General features: G+C 41.0%; 1 protein-coding gene across 1 annotated transcript in view; it reads left to right on the top strand.

The window, feature by feature from the left end:
* The window catches only part of PRUNE2 (prune homolog 2 with BCH domain), a gene marked incomplete at both ends in the record, with an annotated part of 232,247 nt that overhangs the window by 192,900 nt on the left and 17,676 nt on the right, over window positions 1-21,671 (top strand). Inside the window, 5 exons of the mRNA XM_080911149.1 lie at window positions 5,570-5,770; window positions 10,915-11,088; window positions 17,121-17,223; window positions 17,780-17,911; window positions 19,628-19,714. Coding sequence (XP_080767275.1) covers window positions 5,570-5,770; window positions 10,915-11,088; window positions 17,121-17,223; window positions 17,780-17,911; window positions 19,628-19,714 — 697 coding nt within the window. The remainder of the gene's footprint in view (window positions 1-5,569; window positions 5,771-10,914; window positions 11,089-17,120; window positions 17,224-17,779; window positions 17,912-19,627; window positions 19,715-21,671) is intronic.

Genomic DNA, 21,671 nt, shown 5'->3' with positions numbered 1-21,671 from the left:
CGTAAGATGCACAGGATGGGTGTTTATCAACTTAAACTTTGAAACTGGAAGTGTGGCCTTGAGAATTGCAGTTCTGGGGTCTCCCAAAGGTTCAAATGCCAAATAAAGTGGAGAGCTTAAGGGGGAGGCTAGAAAGAAAAGGAAATTTAAGTTACAGGAAAAGAAAGGTATTTGGTTCAGTGAAGTCACCCTAATACTAAGACGCCCATTATTAAAGCATACACTATTTATCAATTTTATATTCATTTAGTCCATTGTAACTGGAATAGCTCATTCCCAGGGAGTCCTGTCCTGTAGAGGAGGGAAAGTTTAACTCCAGATAGATCACAGGACCACAGTAAGTAAGAAGGTTGTAGTCAGGTACCAGGGCAGAGACAATAACTTGAAAATGTTCATCAGTGTTTCTCAGTTAAGACTGTTATAGTCAACATGGGATTATGATTCTGGAAGATGAAGTAACTATGAAATGAGTTATATATGGTATTAACCTCTATTAAAAATGCTAGTAATAATAGAACTGGATTCTAGCCAGGTGGAACTAGATCCAAACATCCCATTAACAGTTCTCCTGGACTAAGTTCAGTTATCAATTTCAGATAGCTTCATTTTCCCCGTATAATTGACTAAATATAAATCTTAATTAGGACTTCTATTTTTATGATAAAACACCATGGCTACCTGGAAATGGTGGCACATGCCTTTTATCCCAGTGCCAGTGAGACAGAAACACACAGATCTCTGTAAGTTAGAGGCCAACCTGGTCTACATAGTAAGTTCCAGGACCATATAGACAGACCCTGTCTCTAAAATCCAAACCAAACCAAACAAACAAACAAAACACAAAACCAAAGCAGCAATACCATGACCAAATCATCTTTGGGAAAAATGGGTTCATTCAGGCTTCATCACCGACTATCAACAAAGGAGTCTATGACAGAAACCCAAGGCAGAAACTGAAACAGAGGCCATGGAGGAGTGCTATTTACTGTCTTTGCTCAGCTTGTCTTGCTTTTGTACACATCTAGTACCAGTTACCCAGGGGTGACATCACTCACAATGGGCTGGGCTCTCCCACATCAATTACTAGTTAAGAAGATGTCCCCTGGGTTTGTGTAAAAGCCAATCTGGTGGAGGCATTTTCTTGATGATTCTGGTCTGTCTCAGGATGACATAAAAGCTAGCAGGAACAGTGGGCAAAATGATTTTTCGAGTGTATACAGAAAGCAATCTGTTTTAATTACAGTGCCTCCTTGAGGAACAGAGCTAACACTTAGTGCCAATTGGTTTTGTAAGTCTTCTTTCTTCATTAAGGACATTTTAGTGTTTACTGACATATTTACATTTTACAATTGTCCACCATTTAAGGCTTGTTTCATGAAGTTAGCTAATGCCTCTCTGTGGCAATTACGAGATCCGAAAAAGGGACAATCATTAAGTAAGTGACTATACCATTGCAATCCTGAATCAATTCATCTGTCTTTTAAGAGTGCAAAGCTAGTAGGGCTCAGGCCGCAGGAGGATCAAACATGTCTCCTGCATCTAGAGAAGGCCCCATCATTCATTTGAGGGGAAAATGAGGGCCAGAAATTGCATTTCTTGACCCACTGAGCTTTTTGAAGTGGAATCTAGTAACTGCCAGGAACTGCAGCATGGCCCCCAGACAGTTCTGAGGCTGGAAGGTGGGTTTAATTCTTCCAGTCTCCTTTTATACCATTTAATTACATGCAAGTAATAATAAGGTTCTAGGTTAAGGGATCAGCAAGACAATGAACACAAATAGTCGGGGGACAAGGAAGGTTATAAGCAAAGTCCTGCAATCACTGTTTCTAAAGGCTTGTAAGGATGAGCAGGATTATCTAAGCCTACTTCCCTGTCCTAGGCCTAAGTCATACTCTTGCTTGAATCCTACTTCTTTGTTCTAGCCTAAAATCAGATTCCTCTCTGAGCTTCCTTCCCTGTCCTAGCCCAAAATAAAATTATTCCCTGAAGCCTACTTCTTTGTTCTAGCCTAAAATCAGATTCCTGCCTAAACTTACTTTCCTGTTCTAGCCCAGTGTCAAATTCCTGCCTGTGGTAGCTCTACTTCCTTGTCCTGGCCCAAGGTTAGCCTCTTGCCAAGCGACTCCAAAATCTCTCCACATAGCAGTCTGCTCCTTGGATATGTGAGGCACTGAACTACATCCCTCAACCTCTTCAGTCAGGTTTTCAAGGATGCTCAAATTCCATATCCTAAAAAAAAAGCTCAGAGAAGAATCAGCAGCAAGAAAAGAGGACACTCAAGAGAGTATACTTCTTGTTTAAATTGCTTGTTTTTATAACTTTGTACTAATTGAGTGTACAGAAAACTCATTCTGAAGTACCCAAAGATCTTCAAAGAGTACAGTCTGGTTTCAAACCATCATGGGGAATTTTAGCCTATCAAGATGAGGACCCAGGGCTTAGACATAAGAGATACTGCATTTCTGGAATGCTGGTTGCTCAGCAGCTTCTTAGGATAGCAGCTCCCCATAGGGAACCATCCTAGTTTGTTTACTATTGCTGGGATAAAAACCATGAGCAAAAACAGCTCAAGAAGGAAAGGGTTTGTTTGGCTTACACTTTCAGGTCACATGTAACCCGTCATTAAGGAAAGTCAGGGCAGGGACTGAACTGAAGGAGACACCATGGAGAGATGCTGCTTACTGATTGATGCCTAGGCCTCTGTTCAAATAGCTTTTTTTATATAGCTTAAGAATCCCTGCCTAGCTACATCCCACAGTGGGCTGGGCCCTCCTACATCAATTAGCAATCAAGAAAATGTCTCATAGGCATACCCACAAGTTTGATTCAGATAATCTCACAATTAAGACTCCCTCAGATAACAGACTGCATCAAATTGATAGGTGAAACTAAGAAATTCTCTTCCTTGTTAACATGATGCTCAAATACATCACCTTAAACCACTCCTCTCTCCTTTCTGGTTTATCCCAAGATCTCACATTAATTAATACCTTGATATAAAATATAGTACAGCTTTAAAAGTTCAGTCATTAACATTTTCAACACTTTAAAAATCCAATGTCTTTCTTATATCCAAAGTCTTTTAACTGTGGGTTCCACCTCCCTTTTTAAAAGTTCTATCTATTCTAATTCTAAGAGGGAAGGACCAAAATATAGTAATAATCAAATCAAAACGAAAACCCAACAACTTAAAAGGGTCAGTGTCCAACATCTGGAACTCACTCATTCATGATCTTCTGGGCTCCAAAGGGCTTGGGCAGTCTCACATCTCTGACTTTGCCATCAGTAACTCACATAGCTTGTCTTGTAGCTCCTGCTCCACTCTACACCCACCACTGTCCTTAGTGGATATCCCACAGTCCAGGCATCTGCAATATTCTGTTTTCTTATTGCAGCTGAGGCTCCAACTTCACCAGTGGTTTTTCCTGTTCTGTTTTAGGGGGCTCTGACCCTGCTATACAGTGCTAAACCTCAGACACTCTTCATGAACCCCTTTCTGCCTTCAAAACCAGTACCATGTAGGAGACTCTTATTTATTTCTAGGTCCCCCTGGACTACAGATTCAGAGAGCTGATTACTTTCTAGAAGAATCTACCTCCATGGTGGTAGTCTCCTTGGCACCAGATTCTGGAAGACTTAGGAAGTTGGAAAAGGCCATTGAATGTCTTAAGCAGAACTTAAGTAACACTTTCGACTAGGAGCCTGAAAGGCAGCAGTGTTGAGACTAATGAGGAGAGTGGAAGTCTGGCTCATGGGGTTTCAGAGGGGGAAAGAGGACCTTATTAGCAACTGGGCTAGATGCCATTTGTGCAGTTTTGGAGAAGAATCCAGCTGACTTCTGTCCATGTTCTAGGAATTTGCATGAGGATGAATTAAGAAGTAATAGACTAATAATTTCTTTGATGGAAGAAAGATTTTAAAAACATAACATTGAGTCTGTGACATTGCTACTTTTCTTAGGCAGATATACAGTGAAAAAAAAAAGGTGGGGCAGAAAGAAAAAAACAACATTTCTTTTAAGATTATGTGGGAGGAGTCTACTAAAGAGGAGATTAGAGCTGTTAAGAAGAGGCTTTCTTCTTGTGCCTGGAACAATAGGAAGGCCTCACTCCCAGAGCCAACTTCTGTATTGGTTTTTGTTGTTCTTGTTCCTGCCATGATAAAACAGGATGACCGCACTCAGGAAAGAGTTTCTTTTGGCTTACAGTTCCATTAATACAGCCCACTAATGTGTAATCCCATTACAAGTTGCTCAAGAGTTTTCAGAATGTTTTGTTGCACTTTGTGTGGTGGTGAGGGTGGAACTGAGGCATCCACTCACACACTGTCTGTCTACTGCTGAGCCCAGTGTGAAAGAACTCAACAGAGATGCTTCGGATTCGGGCTGTAAATTCAGTATAATCCAAATAGGGCTTGCACATAAAAAGAGATGCTGGGGAAACGTGAAGAAATTTAGGAGCCAGATGGTTGGAACCAGAGATAAATAGCAAATATTTCTTCTTAGCTTTCAATGGATATCCCTGTTTGGTTCGGATAAGCTTGTACGAAAGAACTTGCCCAGCTTTGTTTCAATCCACTAAAAGGCTCATGGACAGAGACGAACTGCAAACCGCATCCTCAGCCTTAGCCTAGGTCATCATGACAGTTATAAACAGTAGTATTAGGCGATACTGGCTTACACAGTGATTTCCTTATCAAATTCAAATAATCTAACTAATGTACTTAAGGTTTTACAAGAAATAGGAAAAGAAAAAAAAAGAAAGAAGGACGGGAAAGACAGGGAAGGCCACTGAATAATTATTTTTCAGAGCTGTCAGAACCTAAAAATAGGGGTTTTGGAACTTTCTATGAATTTAATAGAAAGTTCTTAACTTCCATTGGATAGGAATAATGTGTACAAGAACCATAAGAAAATATATGTGCCTAACTATTGTTTCTTACTCAATATACTCCATAAAATTCAGCATAATATAGCACAGCAACTTCTGAAATCTAAACAACGAAACAAGCAAAGCTTTCTATCCATATATCAATATCTCCTGAGTTCTGTTTCTATAAGGCCAGGGGCAGTATGCTGAATAAAAGCCATTACTGAGGGATGTTTTTCCCAGGAAAAGGTTCTATGAGAGGGAGGCTAGACAGATGGCTTCGCCATAAAATTGCCCACAGCTTTTCAGAGAACTGGAGTACAAGTCCAGCACCTATGTTGGGTGACCTAACCACCCTTAACTCCAGTTCCAAGGAGTCTGATGTCCCCTTCTGGCACCTGCATATGTACGGCATACACAGGCATATACATTCAACTAAAAAAAAAATCTTTAGAGGAAAAAAGCATCCAAATGGTTCACACCCAGATCATAACACTGGGGGTTGAGGTTGCATGTTAAAGGCCGGTCTGGGCAATACAGCAAGTACCTGTCTTATAGAACCAAACAAGGAAGGAAGAACATAGGGATAAATTGGGGACAGGATCCAAATTCCTTATTAGGTTTTTTTTCCCCCTTGGGTCCCAGGTCCATTCCAGAAAGTCATGGGTATGAACTAATGTTGCTATGATTTTCTTCTTTAGAACCTCCCAATTCTCTGGATCTCAATGGCAGTCACCCTAGAAAAATCAAGCTCACAGCCCCAAATATCAACCTCTCTCTGGACCAAAGTGAAGGATCTCTTCTCTCTGATGATAACCTAGACAGTCCAGATGAGATTGACATCAACGTGGATGAACTTGATACCCCTGATGAAGCAGATTCTTTTGAATACACTGGCCATGGTAAGTTTCCTAGATAACAAGACCTATGTTACATAGATAAATGGCAGTCTAGGTAACATTACAAACGATTTTTTCATTGTTGTCCAACTGGCTATCTTCTATGAGTCTAGAAGCTTCTGTTAGAATCTTGCTCCAGGGTGTCAATGATTGACAATTTAGAATGTCATAGAGTAGGTACAGTTCCCAGAGGTTATTCATTGCAACTATTACCCTTTGGTGAAGTCTCTACCCTATATTATGCATAGGAAAAACTGAGTCTGTATGTACAAAATAAGGGACTTGAATCTGGATGCAAAGTTTGAAGAGGATAGGTCAGAATTTACCAGTCCTTTTACACAAATTTTTGCATTCTAGAATGCTCATCTCCTCAGACCCCTCAGACCCGGACTAGACAGGTTCTTGTACTCTCCCTGATGTTCCCTATCTATGTGGTCCCAGCCCCTCACAGTAGATACCAGGGTCCCTTTATTTTCTGCAATTCCTTTGTTGAAACTGTTATTTAATGATTTGCTTGTTTGTCTGATTGACCTTTACTGGATTCCCCCACCTCCCTGCCGCCATCCTAACACTAGAATCAATGCTTTCTCGGGGCAAAGACTTCTCTGCTGTTTCTTCAGTATTGAAGGAAGGAAGGATGGAGTGGGCTGGTCAGAATAGATAAGAAAGGCAAGGAGAAATCGCCACATTTAGGACTGACAGTTGTGGTGGGAGTGCTAGTCTCCTGTAAGCCTTTCTCTTGCATGGTGACATTTGGCTTGTTCAGAAGTGCAGATAGATACAAAGCATTTGCACCATAAATCAGCACTGCCATTCCAGTTTCTCTTAAAGCTGAGTAGTTTCTCTAAAATTTAAATTGAAAACCAAATCGAAAGACTTTCAGCCACAATGCTACCCTGTGCTGGGAAAAAAAAAAAAAAAACTTCTATTCTGGCAAAGAAACACTTCCATTAAAGGACACCCAGGCTTTTTAGAGACAGGAAATCCCATTCATAGGAAAATATGATTGAAAGAGTCATCAGATTGAATGATTAATTCAGGCCAATGTCACTGAGCCACAGGGACAGCATCCATAACCAGTATAGATTTGCAGAGTTTATGCAGCTGTAGGACTACTCTCAAGGTTTACTGTTTGTCCTGCTCATGGGTTTTCTGTGGGTTTTTCATGCAAACATGTGGTTTGCAGTAGATACAGACACCAGTATCTAAGGATGCTCAAGTCCTTTATGTGTACTTGGCATTTGTATAGAATCCACATAACCCTCCACACACTTTGAATCATCTCTAGACTAATCATTGTCCATAATGTGATATAAATGCATATTTGAGGAAATAGTGAGAATGAAAAACTTCTGTGCACATTCAGTACAGATGTCATTTTTCCCTCAAATATTTTCTTTCTGAAGTTGCTTGAATCTACTGATGTTGGGAGATGAGTGTAATAATCTGGATGTTTGGTCTGACAGTTAAAAATACACAAATATAAAAGTAAAAGGATACCTTGAATTCATTTTTTTTCTGCCACCTCAGTCTTCCCAAGATACTCCATCCATCCCATCTGCTCTCGTGCCCTCCATCTCTCCCAGCTGTCCCTGGCTGTCCCAGCTCCTTCCTTGCTAGTCTACTGAGGGCAACTGCACTGAAGACAGCTATGGCTGGTCCCTCCCTCCCCTTGCCTTTCTTCACTGTCTCTGTAGAGAGCTTTGTCACACCACATCTGAGCGTTTTATTTATAAATAGTGAATCTGTCAAGCAAAGTGGTGGTGCCTGAGCTAGCTGGTAATTAAAGCTGCCACTTGCTGACATGGCTCTTTTATTTAGTTGATATTGTCATGTTGAAAGAGGCAATTTAATGGCCTCGGTTAGTCTAGGTCTTAAACTCACAGAGCTGGATTTTAGTGTATGTTGAACTCTAAAATTCCCTTTGATTTCAAACAAAAGGTGCATATCCACATACGGTTATAAAGAAATAAATAAGAAAGACAAAACATTAACTACTAAAACCACAAAGTCTGTGGGAATAGTTATATTCTATATAGCAGACATGGCTAACCACTACATAGGAAGATTGGAATATAAATACATTTAAGACCTAGTGTATAAAATAAGTGCTTATAAACTTTCTGTCTTGGGAATTTTCTGGTAAGCATGTTGAATCTGGCATATACATTCTAAAGGAAAATGTTTCTTAGTCATTCATTCTGGTTAAGAATTTGCTTTTCTTTCTTTCTTCTTCTTTTTTTTTTTTTTTCTTTTTTTCTTTTTAAGAGTCTAGGTGTGGTCCCAACCTGATTATCAAATACTTTTAAGAATAGTTTTTCAAACGTGGCCATAATTTGTTTTGCCAAATCTATAGTTTTGTAATGTTTACTGTATTTTGTAAAATATATCCTAAGTATTTTAGAGATAATTCCTGTAAGCCTCACGTTTACTCTGGTAAAATAAACAGTTTTCTCCCACAGTGGTGAGAACACAGAGACGTGGGGAGGTTACACTATCCACCTAAAGTTATACAGCTGTAAGTAGCAGCAGTAGCATTTGTGGTGGTTTGAATTAAATTGGCCCCCATAGGCTCATAAGGAGTGGCACTATTAGGGCATGTGACCTTGTTGGGTAGGAGTAGCTTTGTTGGAGGAAGTATGTTCTGTAGGGATGAGCTTTTGGGGTCTCAGAAACTCAGGGCAGGCCCAGTGGCTCGTTGGCTCTTCCTGCTTTCTGCTGATCCAAATGTAGAATTCCCAGCTACCGTTGCAACACCACATCGACCTGCGAGCCACCATGCTTCCCTCCATGATGATAGTGGACTAAGCCTCTGAATGTGTAAGCCGGCCTCAGTTAAAAGTTTTTCTTCATGGTTTCTCTTCACAACATTCAAACCAAGAATTGTGTTGGCTTCTTGCTCCTGCTGCTTTCCTGTCTCAGTCTGAAGAATAAGGGGCAGGGTGGGATCTTTTACTAAATTGAGCACGCATACAGAAAACAAGATGTGAAAGTAAGCATTCACGTGCTTCCTTCTGTGGGCCACACTGTTGCTTTGGCAATCTTTCCTGTACAGCCTAGGGGATTTCCCCAAAGTCCCTCTTTTATTTTGTAGCTGATGACCAAATGCTTTTCCAGGGTATTTGCCTAATGCTGCCAATTTTCTTATGGAAAGATAATTTAATCTCTCCATTGAAAGACCCCAGTTTGTTCCCTTCCAGTCAGTTTTCCATTATAGCAGTGTCTGAACAGTTTGGAAATATAATTAAGGCTTGATTTTTTTATGCCAACAAAATCAGAACTACAGAGATCCTGAGGGGCTTGGAGGTTAGTCATTCAAAGAAAGAGTAATCCTGATATTTTGCTTTCAATGCATCCTGATACTAACCCTAGAAATAAAAGACTCCAAGGTCAAGAGGGAAATGATGACAACATTCTATTAAGCTCAGATGTGATAAAGACTATTTATTATGGTTGTGGGAAGATAAGAATTTGACCTGTGTGTTTCTGATAAGAGCACCAGAGACAATGTGACTGTGCTTTCAGACTACCAAAGTTCCCAAGTGATGTTGGTGACCTCATGCAAGCAGATTTTCCAACACTGACCCCTGAGGACAACATTCTGGCTGACAGGCATGACACACCTTTTACATTTCTGTTTATTTATGTATTTATTTGTGTATTTATTTATGTATTTATATATTTATGTATTTATTTATTTATTTATTTATTTATTTATTTATTTATTCATGCTCCTCCTTCTTTCCAGCACCAACCAGCAACCAGCTTTATAAAAGCAACTCCTCTTCCCACACTTGGCATCCAAGTGATGACGTTGGGCTCATGTGTCTGAAAAGATTTTTTAAAATTTTTGTACACTGTGTCTTTTTAAGATTTATTTTTATCATATTTCTAAATCTTCCATCTGTCTATGAGTGTATGTGTGAATATGTGAGCAGAGGTACCAATAAAGTACAAATGAGTTAGATAGACCCCTGGGGCACTAACACTGAGGGTCCTGAACACTGATCCTGGGTCTTCTTTGTAAGAGCAGTATGTACTCTTAACTGTCCAATCATCTCTCTAGCCCCTACACTGAACTTTTTTATATGCAAATTGGCTTCCTGTCTGTTATTTATCACCATGGGAATTTTAACCTTACAAGCCATGTGCTGGATGTTTTTGCCAAAACCAGAAAACATCAAGCACCATACCTTCTGAGAGCTTTCCTGACATCCATGCGGTGTCCAGATGTAGAAAGCTGGCCAGCTTTCACAGATGTGTTTCCCTATAGGAAGGCCACACTTGACCCACAGAACATTCAAGAGCATATGATACATGATCTCAGAAAGCCAGGAGGAAACATTTGGATTGGCTTCTTCCTTATCTGTGAATAAGGCCTACTTGTCTCCAACCCCTTTGAGAGGAAGAATTTTCAGTGAGAAAAAAATCTTTGTAGTGAATAGAAGAGGACATAATGACAACTGGAGGACCGGGGGAGAGTGAAGTAAGGACAGAACATGTCTGTGATAGCTGGAAAATAAAGACAGGGCGGTAAAGATGTAAGCGAATTATTAAAATCAGGAAGGTATTGCTAACTTGACGAACTGAGTAGGGCATCTTTGCTGCCTAATATCTTGTGTTGTTAGCTCTGGGCATGAACACCTAACAGGTCCGAAAGATTTTTCTTCTTCCTTTCCTTTCTCCTTCTCTTTTTTTCTCTCTACTGTTCTCCATCTATCTCCTCCTCTTCCTCATCCTCTTCCTCTTCCTCTTCCTCCTCTTTTTCCTCCTCCTCTGGCAGTGTCATCAAGTAAAGACATTCAAACAGTCCAAGAAACTGGGGGAGATGGCATGAGGGAGCCAAAGGTATCTTGACCTGATATGACCTAACCAGAATGACCTATAGAGTTTACCCAGCCTGAACAATGATGAACTGGTATCAGAACTCTAACTTCAACTGTTCCTTCTTCAGCATAACCTTAGGAAACAATTTGGTTCTTCTTCAATCAGTGTACAAGGTAGGTGTTGTGTGGTCAGGCTGCTGTTCATCCCTACAGAAACTATGTAGTATGCAGCTCCAGTAGGTAGCTCTGTAAGGAGGTGTCTTACAATCCGGTCTCTTGTCTGCTTTTCCTGTAAAGTCCTGCTTTGTGCTTCTCTTCCAGAAGATCCCATGGCCAACAAAAGCTCTGGTCAAGAGTCAGAGTCTATTCCAGAATATACGGCTGAAGAGGAGCGAGAAGACAACCGGCTGTGGAGGACAGTGGTGATCGGGGAGCAAGAGCAACGGATTGACATGAAGGTCATTGAACCCTACAGGAGAGTCATTTCTCATGGAGGTACTCAAGATCTGTTCAAGTCTAGAATATGAGAGGAGCAAGCCCTGTTTTTCACTGGGAAACAAATGTGGGGTTCAGCTAAATTCTTGGCACATAGAATCCCATGGTCATTATAAGACTTCAGCCCTTGAGGGGTTTTCTATCCCCCTCAGAGGCTCCAACATATCTTTTTAGACTCATTCTAATAGTTACTTCCCCTACTAAAAGTTTGTTTTTCTATGAATCACATTAAATTTGGATCAGACAAAAGCTAGCCATAGTTAAAACCTTCCATTTGGCAAGGGACCCAGGAGAGAGCAAAGTGGGTTTTGTATTTCCAATGTATTACCTGGAGGCTCCATACCCCAATGTGGTTTTGATCAATTGAAGACTCAGGAAAAAAAAGTCAGATGAGTACAGACACTGCATTGAATGTTGTTGACTTCAGAAAATATCAGTGGCTGTTTGGTTTGTTGGCTGCATGTGTCCCTGTCCTGTCATCTTGAGGCACCTCCCTAACTACCTAGCCATCCGTGAAGATGTGCAAGCTCACGAGGCAGCTCCCACTGCCGGTGCCCTTTCTACCTTAATGAGAACTAGGAAATTTACTTTTGAAATGCCTTAAGGGTTTACTTTTCCCGTGCTGGGGGCTGAAGCCAGGGCTTTGCATATGCTAGGTCAAGGCTCCACCACTGAGCTGTATCCTCCACCCTTCTTGATACTGCACCAAATCAAGAGAATTTAATTTCTAAGGAGCACACAGATATCTTGGGCAGCCACCTCTCCCCCAGTACATCTCCCAGCTTCCTTCCCATGCACCACTACCACCCATGAGCACCAAGGCTACCCAAGGAAACTGATTGACTGAGAGACAAGGAAGTCCTTAGAAGCCACTGACCCTGACCTTTCTATTTCCTGCCTTACTGTATGATCTGGAACGGCAGTGTGGCCCTGTGATGGCGGCTGTGGGCAGGGGTAGAATCCTGTGAGAGGAATCTTTCCCATAGCCCTTTGGAATGATGCTGAACACTGCTTGCTGAGAGTGACCAAGGACTGTAGAGTCGACCCCTTGCTGGGATAAGAAACAGAACCTCCCCCAGTGTTTGCAGAAATCCTTGTTTCAAAGTGCCCATTTGGTGGTTTTGGCCTGTGTACTTTGTGACAAATCAGCCTCACAAAGATTGACTACAAAATGGTTGACTGGGCTTTTTCTAAAATGCAAGGGAAATATAGAAAAGTCTGCCAGAGTAAATCAAAAGCACATGGAGATGAGGCCTGGACATGGTTGTCCTTAGCTCTTCATCTTAGAGTCCCATGTCATAAAAAGGCTGGCCCACTGTTCTGCTGTCACTATAAAGCCAAACTGCCTCTTGATATCTTGATGGAATCACCTATTTGGGTTTTTTTTTCAAGCTTAGTCAAAGCAGGGGGTTTGAGTGTCCCAGTGTCCATGTGATTGGAATCAGGCCAGAGTGGTCACCAGGAGTACACTTGGTAGTGAAGACTGTCTCTGCCCACCACAGTCTCTTTAAAACTTATGTGTGACCTGAGGGGAACCTGTTTGCTGATCCCCATCCATACCACCTTCTCCCCTTGGCACGTGCTCCTCTTTACAGTGTCGTGTGCACTTGGTTTGTCAGAGTGACTGTCAGTCTGTGTTGAAGAGAGGGCCACCTTTCCTTTCCCCGGCTCTGTCTCAGTCTCCTCCAGGCACTCAGCTGCATGAATATGCCTCTGGCTATACCCTCGCCCCGAAGCCACCTCTTTCTACATGCTGGGCGGCTTTTGTGCTCTAGGGAAAAATCGCTCAGATGTTACTTCTGAATTTGACAAAGCTCAGTCTTCCATGTTGGAAACTCACAGCACTGTCCTGGACTCTGTGATAACATAGCATCTTAGCAGCCAACCAAGCCTCTCAGCCGAGCTTCCCGGCAACGGTCAGAGCATTCGGCACAGTAAACATGAGTCTTGCTTCTGTGTTCACCCCACATTTGCTCTGAAGATGTTTCCTGTCAGACTCAAGAGAAACTTCTGCCCAGTGTTCATGGCAATTTTTGTAATTCACTCTTCAGATTTGGTAATTGTGGCATGAGCACCCTGTGAACACTTCAGGCTCTCAGACGTTGGTACATCCTCTAACCATCTCGGGCCTCAGCTACTCTATCCACTGAAAAAGGCAGATTGTTAATACCAGTGTTCACATCCTATGGTTCCATGAGTAACATCCTTGCCATATGCTTAACATGGAATGATGGATGGTTTTACATAACCTATGTCATGGGGTCCGTGGAAGGCAAAACAGATATATATATAAAACTTAGAGCTGAGAATAAGGTCACTGAATAACTAAGAGCCATCATACCAAAGGATGTTAACAAGGAGTTTCCCTTCTTCTTCTCTTTTTACTTTTCTTATTTCACTCTAGGAGACTCAGGTAACCTTCTCGGCAGTGTTGCTGGACAAACGAGCCCGGAACGCATGGGCAGAACCGTTGCTGGCTGGTGTGTGTGTGTGTGTGTTCTGTTGCACCTGTGACATCTTTCCTTCTCTCTCCATTCCATTTGCTGGCCAGCAAACTTGTGTCACATCTCTTTCATGCCTCTTGTCACCTCAGGTAAGGTCTGCCATCACTGCTCCGTAGGGCCTCAGGAGGCTCCAGGGTGGACCCGCTGGTACCCACCAGCCGGCCGCCACCAGAACGTGCATTTACATCCACCTCTTATTTATGAGAACAGAGTCTGGCAACTTAATGTTTAAACAACCAAGCACCAAGCCAGACCTGTGACTCTATTTACTTGGGAGTATAATACAGGGAAATTCTAAATGTAAGGCTTTCCTAGGCTATAATTGGAGGCCAATCTGGACCACTTATTGAGACACTGACTCAGATGAATGTAAAAATAAGACAGAAGATGAGGTTCCACAGTAGAATATTTCCACAGCCTGTGCCAGGACTTGAGTGCAATTCCCAGTACAAACAGACAGACAAACACATTTTATATGAATTATGTTTTCATATAAACAGGCAACTACAAAGCAAAGTTCCTCACTCTAGATATTGCTCTTACTAAATTAATTATTTTCATTTTATTTAATTTAATTGAGATAGGAACTAGCTATGTGGCCCAGGGCAACCTAGAACTAATAATTCCTGCTATAGCATCCCCACTGCTATGATAAGCTACCATATCTCACTGGTGAGCAGTTAGTTTTCAAGCATGTTCAGAGCCTCACTCCAAAGGTATTGGTTCACAGTTTAGGGGGCAATCTTTCCCGTGAGAATCCTCTTCCTTTGTTTCCATCCCTGCATCACCCCCCCCACCCACTTATTTTCTTCCCCTTCGTTTTTGTCCCATTTCTTATTGTATCTCCTCTACCCAGTGTTCCTAGAGTTGCTTTTATTTGCAAGTTTAGCAACTTGTACAAAGGTAATGGCTCACTTGGACAGTGGCCCCTGTGCCCTCCTTTGTTAGGTGAGGCAGGGCCAGCACATTCTGAGTACACGTAATATTTCTTAGGAATCCCCCAGAAGCAGAAAAGCTCACGGTATAGTCCTGATCTCAATGAGTATGACACCTGCGGCCAACAGCTATGTTTGGAAAGATGACTTCATGCTTGTTCTCCCAGTGGGACTGTGGCGTCAACCCTTTTGTATTGGACACTTGCATTCTCCAGTACTGTCTGAACTGTATGTCTTCATGTTAGCGCACTTCAGTGCCCCTTGTGGATTTCCATTGATTTGTGAGTCCTCGGAAGTAAAAATGTTTGAAAAAGGAACTCCTCACATAAAATATGTGTCTCAAGATGTTCTTCACGTTAACACTCTAAGAAGCTGGTAAATACCTACATAGTGGGAGTGATGGACTTGAAGCAGGAAGTCCAGAGGGAGCCTGAGAGGATGCTGTCTCACAAATGTGCTACATCAGATATAATATTGACGTAGGTATCATCTTATAAGATACAAGCAAAAAAGAAAAAAAAAGACCCTGTACAACACTCCAAATCAGTCACACTTACAAGCCCACAACTGAATGCATCTTTAGTTCACTTTAGTCCTGCTTTGTTGGTCATAAATGGTATCTCTGTAAGGGATATCAAGGGGAAGCCATCCCAATCTGCCATCATCATTTTCCTACTATGTCACCACCAGAGCCATAGCCACATCTCTGAAAGGAAAATAAAACATGCTTGAGTTTTGGGAAAACAAGATTAGGCCTAGGAGTGCTCTTGTCCTGCCCTGCCAAAGCTTAAAGGCATCTCTATGTAATGACTGCAACGTTGGAACCATATAATGTAAACTACACCTATGTAGATGGGGATATTTAATGGGCTGATGAGATGGCTAAGCAGTTAAGGGTTCTACCTGCCTGGTGACATGTGTTTCACACGTAAAACTCCTATTGTAGAAAGAGAGAACAGACTCCTCCAGGTTGTTCTCTGACCTCCACGGGTGGGCCAAGGAACATGTTTATACACTCATTACAAACACAGATAGATAGATAGATAGATAGATAGATAGATAGATAGATAGATAGATAGATGTCACATAGATAGATGGATAGATAGATAGATGTTACATAGATAGATGGATAGATGGATAGATAAATAGATAGATAGATAGATAGATAGATAGATAGATAGATAGATAGATAGATAGATAGATGGCAGAAAAACAAATGTAATTAGGCCTGGTTGTGTATGCCTATAACCCAACTACTAGGGAAGCTGAGGCAGGAGGATTACAAATTTAAAGACCCAAGTTACACAGTGAGTTCAAAGTAAGTTTAGCAGTTTAGCCAGACCTCGAATAAGAACAATTAAGGGTTAGAGAGGTAACTCAGTGGTGGACTCTAGGCTCAGGCCCTAGTAGTACAAATGGACATCTTTAAAACCAGTCTAGGGGGTCTCAGTGCTAGAGTGTGAGTTTAGCACTTGTGGAGTCCTGAATTTATCCTCCATCATTCCCCTAATGACAATCTGGGGCATTGCCTTCCTTTTTATGTATCAGAGATACAGTTCATTCCAGACCCTTACTGTGGAGTTGACCAGCACCTGCCATCGGATTCAGAAATAAGCTGAGGAAACAGAATGCTTGTGGGAAAGATGCTAAAATTATGTCAGTTATTTCAAATGATGTGACTGATGTCCTGAGGTGTATCTGTTCTTTGACTTTCGGAGTTTGAATGGTGGATTTACTTGCATCTCACAGATCCTGTTTTTCTCAGTTCCACCTCCAAATAGCATTTACACCTCCCATGCAATTCATCTGAAAATGATTCTCTAGTTTTCCCAAAAGCATATATTTTCACAGGGCTCAAAGAGAATTTAGGTAGGCCTGTATTTAGTACACTGCTTTCTCTAAGATGTGAGGCTATTAATTCTATGCTGTTATTCTGGGGCTGGCCAGAAGTTACCACATTTTCCTGTACTTCCTGTTATATCCAGAGAATCCAGGATTACTACAGTCAAATGACTAGGCCTGAAAATCAAATTAAAGGTACTTTGCATGCCTTTCTACTAGGCCCTGGTTACTGGAGTGTGTGGGTCTGGGATCGCATTGCAGTTCACTGACTGAATGGTCACAGTTAACTGGATCTCAAACAAGAGAGGACCAATATAGGCCTAGTAGAACCTCTTTCTCAGCCATCAGAATGAAATTTCATATAGATTAGCATTTTTGTAAGTCAGTGTTTTTTAAGTTAGGGACATATGAGTCAAAAAGTGTCTCATGGTATACCATACAACACTCTATATAAGCATGTTAACCGCTAAAAGACAAATACATGTGTATATACATATAGAATATGCCTCACTATGCTTCCTCATTTTATAATATATCACACATGTATATGTATGTGTATAGTATGTGGATGTGGATGTGTATATGTATATGTTTGTACACACACACACACAGACACACACACACACACACACACACACACACACACACACACACACTGGACAAGACTTCAAATTTCTCTTTCTAGGAGCAATATAAACTTGCTTGTTACAGGATTTCACTCAGTTACACATATCTTCTCATTTGTCCCCAGGATACTATGGGGACGGTCTGAATGCCATCATTGTGTTTGCTGCCTGCTTTCTGCCAGACAGCAGCCGGGCGGATTACCACTATGTCATGGAAAACCTTTTCCTGTGAGTGGTGATTGGGTTGACTTCTGTGGGCATGTGACGGCTGATAAAGCGTCTTTGACTTAATGGGTGTATGACCTACCAAGTCCTGAGCCTTTGATAAGAAGCCAATAGGATTTCAGTCACAGAGCCTTGCTCGAGGGAAATCAGTTCATAGAATAAAGGGTTACACAAACGAACAGAGTCTGGCCCGTGGTTAAACTTTCCTGACATTTCCTTTGGGCAAAGGATTGTTTTTGTTTCCAATAGCTTGGTCTTGGTGAGGAAAACCTGCCTTCACCGACTCTTGACCTTGTTTAATCTGACTTGTCCTTAATGTTTGATAACATTGCTGACATATTTTTTTAATGTCAGCTTCTAAACCCACATATTTTTCTAGGGTGGCTGCACATGTATAAAAGGGCAATGTTGACTCATTGTTCTGAAGAAAAAGATACTACGTATCACTGTTCTTCAGTGCCGTTCACCCTGTAATTTGAATGCCACTTGATTACAGTGTAAATAGAACGAAATCTCTCGTGTGGGAACTAAAAACATTTCTCTTCCTTCCCGTGATCAGATACGTAATAAGTACCTTAGAGCTGATGGTTGCTGAAGACTACATGATTGTGTACTTAAATGGTGCAACCCCAAGGCGGAAGATGCCAGGGCTAGGCTGGATGAAGAAATGCTACCAGATGATTGACAGACGGTATGTGGGTGCAGCCATTCGGTCACTGTTTGGACTCCCTCAATACTTCTCCGGTAGCTCCCTCTTAGCCTATATAATACAGTCGTATCTTAGAGATAGCAGGTTACTTACACATGAAGCAGTAAGTTGTCAAGAATACTAATGAAAGTATCACGTGATGCCTAAAGCTGATCCTTCCTAGATTTTGCTGGCTACGATTCTGAAGCTGGCAGACCTGATCCATTCTAGACAGAAGGTGTGTTGGTGCAACCCAAGTGGACAACCTTAGGTACCCATGAGTCTCAGTGGTATCACACGATCTGGCTACTGTTTTCTATGCTAGTAACGATGGTTTACAAAACTGTTGTGTTAGTTCAGTATTCGGTGACTCCTAGCCCAGCACTGCCTTTGTGTGCCCCTTCCTCAAGATACTTTCCTCTCTGCTCAGACAAACTTCATTGGCCCATATAGGAAAATTAAAATAACCAAACTACTAATTTATGATATCTAGTATGTATTACTTCTCATTAGATGAGGCTTCTTTCGTACATGCCATGAGTTGCCCTGTTACGGTCGACTAAAATCTATTTTATGATCTAACAAAAATGAGGTAGCATTGTTATACTGAAAAATGTGCCTGAAAACCAAGAATTATTAAAATGGTCAATTTTCTTTATATGTGAGAACAAAATAAGGCTTAGTAAGACCAAATAAATGTCAGGGGTTAGTGGATGTAGCTTAGCTGACAGAAGGCTGGAGTGTGCCGTGTCCCATCACCTGCATATGAACCTACAATCCCTGCATTCCGGAGGTAGCAGCAAGAGGATCGAAAGTTAGAGGTCATCCTCAGCTACCCGATGAGTTTGAGGGTCACACAAGACCCTGTCACAAAACCAAAATTATTTAAAAATTAATCAGTCAAGCAATTAATTAATTAATAGCTAAATAGAAAGTGTATTCTTTTCAAGTTAGCCAAGATAATGCTGACAAAATTTAAAATTGTCATAAAGCAAACACATGGCCATTATTATAAATTTGTATGCTGTAAGAATATCACTCTTCTGTTTTATATTAATACTGGTGAAGAAATGAGATTTAAGTGTCAAATTATGTCTCAAAAATCACTTTGGGAAGTTAGGGAGATAGCTTAATTCATGAAGTGCTTGTCAGGCAAGCACTGAGACCTGAGTTCAATCCCCAGCACTCAGATTTAAAAAACAAAACAAAAGAGCAAACAAATGAACCAGGTGTGGTGGTGCATGCTTGTATGCCTAGCTCTGGGGAGGCAGAAACAAGCAGAATCCTGGAGCTCACTGGCTGGTCAGCAGAGTCTGATCAGCAAGCCTCAGGTCTTAGTGAGAGACTGTTTCAGAAAACAAGGTAGATGGCTCCTGAAGAATAGCACTAGAAACTGAGTTTTCTGCAGGAATGCATGCACACCTATACATATACCTATGCATATGAACACACACGCACACACACACACACACACACACACACACACATGCTTGCATGCATGCATGCACACACACAGAATTGAGGAGAAAGGGATAGAGAGATAGAGATAAAACATTCAAAAGGCATTTTAAAAATTAATACTGAACATTCTATACATCGGAAATTGTAACCTTCCTAAGAATTCGTCCCCAGAACTGCATATATTCTTATTTGGTGATCTATTTCCTATTAGAAAGTAAGTTAGCAATGATACAGGATTGTTTCCTTTTTTCAAAATAGGTTGCGCAAGAATTTGAAGTCATTCATCATTGTCCATCCGTCTTGGTTCATCAGAACAATCCTTGCGGTGACTCGTCCTTTTATAAGGTATAACTGTGATAGTCACAAGATGACTGCATGATGTGTTTTTAAAGTATGCGAAAAATGTATGAGATACAAAATCTGTAACAAGGGTTTGGAAGCTAGGAGAATCCAGGGAATCTTAATTTACCTCAGCCTTCCTGGAAAGCTAATTTCAACTATTGATCAAGAAAGGGCCAGAAGTGATGGCGCACACCTGTAATCTCAACACTCAGGACTACAAGATTCATGCCATGGGGTTCTTTCACAAACACGTTCTTTTTTAAAAAATGAATAAAAAATGACATTTATTTTATATACATATTTCCCAACTATTGCAAACCTGAGCTCTAAATTGCTTCTTGCAAGTGCAAACAAGGAAGGGTGAGTCCCATGTCACATAGGATGAGCCAGTACTTTAAAGAGATATGTTATTTTGTATGAAATAGAACATTTGTGTGACCTGAGATGGTAAGGGTTAGGAAGGACGAAGGTGAAGGCCCTAAGTGTGCCATTTCCTCTGGGCAAGAACTGTGCAGGCACCAAAACTGGGTGAAGAATCCAAGGGACAGTTTTGAGAGGTGTATTGGGCTCAGATGTAAGGATCATTGTTTTTATTCAGTGAATATTCAACACTTGACTTAGGCATTATATGATTTTATGTTTGGGAATATGAAGAAAATAAGACACAGTTTATAATATAGCAAAATTTGAAAGAGTTGAATGAGTAGAACAGTATATATTTTCCAGAAACCTTTAAAAATAGAATAAAGTTTTAAATACGTGTGTGTGTGTGTGTGTGTGTGTGTGTGTGTGTGTGTGTGCGTGCTTTCTGTGTATACATGTAAAATAAGGGAATGTTGTGTTGTTTTGTTTTTGTACCTTCCAGAATTTTTAGAGGAAGTGTTTTTTATTTTAATTAATAATAATAATTCAAATACTGAATATTATTATGACGATATTTATTAGCATTCTCATTCCTGAGTCTAACAATTGAGTAGCAGGAGTCTGCTAACAAAACAAAGAGCTCTTGACTAAAGTGTGAGGGGTTTGATGAACTGCCCATTGTTTAGCATCCTATGGTGTGTGGGCTAGTAAAGTAGTTCAGTGGGTAAACATTTGTTGCTCAAACCTGGTGACCTGAGTTCAAACCTCAAAATCCCACATTAAAAACCAGATGTTGCCAGATGTGGTGGCACACACTTTTAATCCCAGCACCCAGAGGGGTTTCTGTGAGTTTGAGACCACCAGCCTGATCCCACTATATGGGGAAATCCTATCTCAAAGCAACCGGAACAAAACAAAAATTAAACAATGACCACAATAACAAAAACCCAACCAACCAACCAAACAGATGTGGTGTTCTGCATCTGTAATCCCAACATTCCCATAAAAGTTAGTAACAGGTGAACCAGCCTGAGTCATGCCCAGTGGCCTGGAGTAGTGCGGCAGAAATAGAATCCTGCCTCAAAAAGGTGACCTGGGAGAATCAGTTCCCCCAAATTATTTTCTGTGGCACATGTGTGCCCCCACAGTGAAAGGAAGTGGTACTTTGAATACTATGAAGAACGCACAGAAATTCCAACTCAATTGTTCATAGAGTTAAAAAAATAATTTGCAAATTCATTTGGAATGTTAGAAAACCCAGGATAGCAAAATCAATTCTCAACAATAGAAACACTTCCGGGGTAATCACCATCCCTGATCTCAACCTGTATAACAGATCAATTGTGATAAAAACTGCATGGTATTGGTACAGAGACAGGCAGGTAGATCAATGGAATAGAATCGAAGACCGAGAAATGAACCCACACACCTATGATCATTTGATCTTTGAAAAAGAAGCTAAAAACATTCAATAGAAAAAGGACAGCCTCTTCAACAAATGGTGCTGGTTCGACTGGCAGTCAGTATACAGAAGAATGCAAATCGATCCTTTCTTATCTCCTTGTACAAAGCTCAAGTCCAAGTGGATCAAAGATCT

This window comes from Micromys minutus (genome assembly GCF_963924665.1).
Source record: "Micromys minutus genome assembly, chromosome: 2".
Classification (NCBI taxonomy): Eukaryota; Metazoa; Chordata; class Mammalia; order Rodentia; family Muridae; genus Micromys; species Micromys minutus.
The sequence above is the reverse complement of the archived record's forward strand: the minus strand, read 5'-3'. Positions and strand labels throughout refer to the sequence as shown.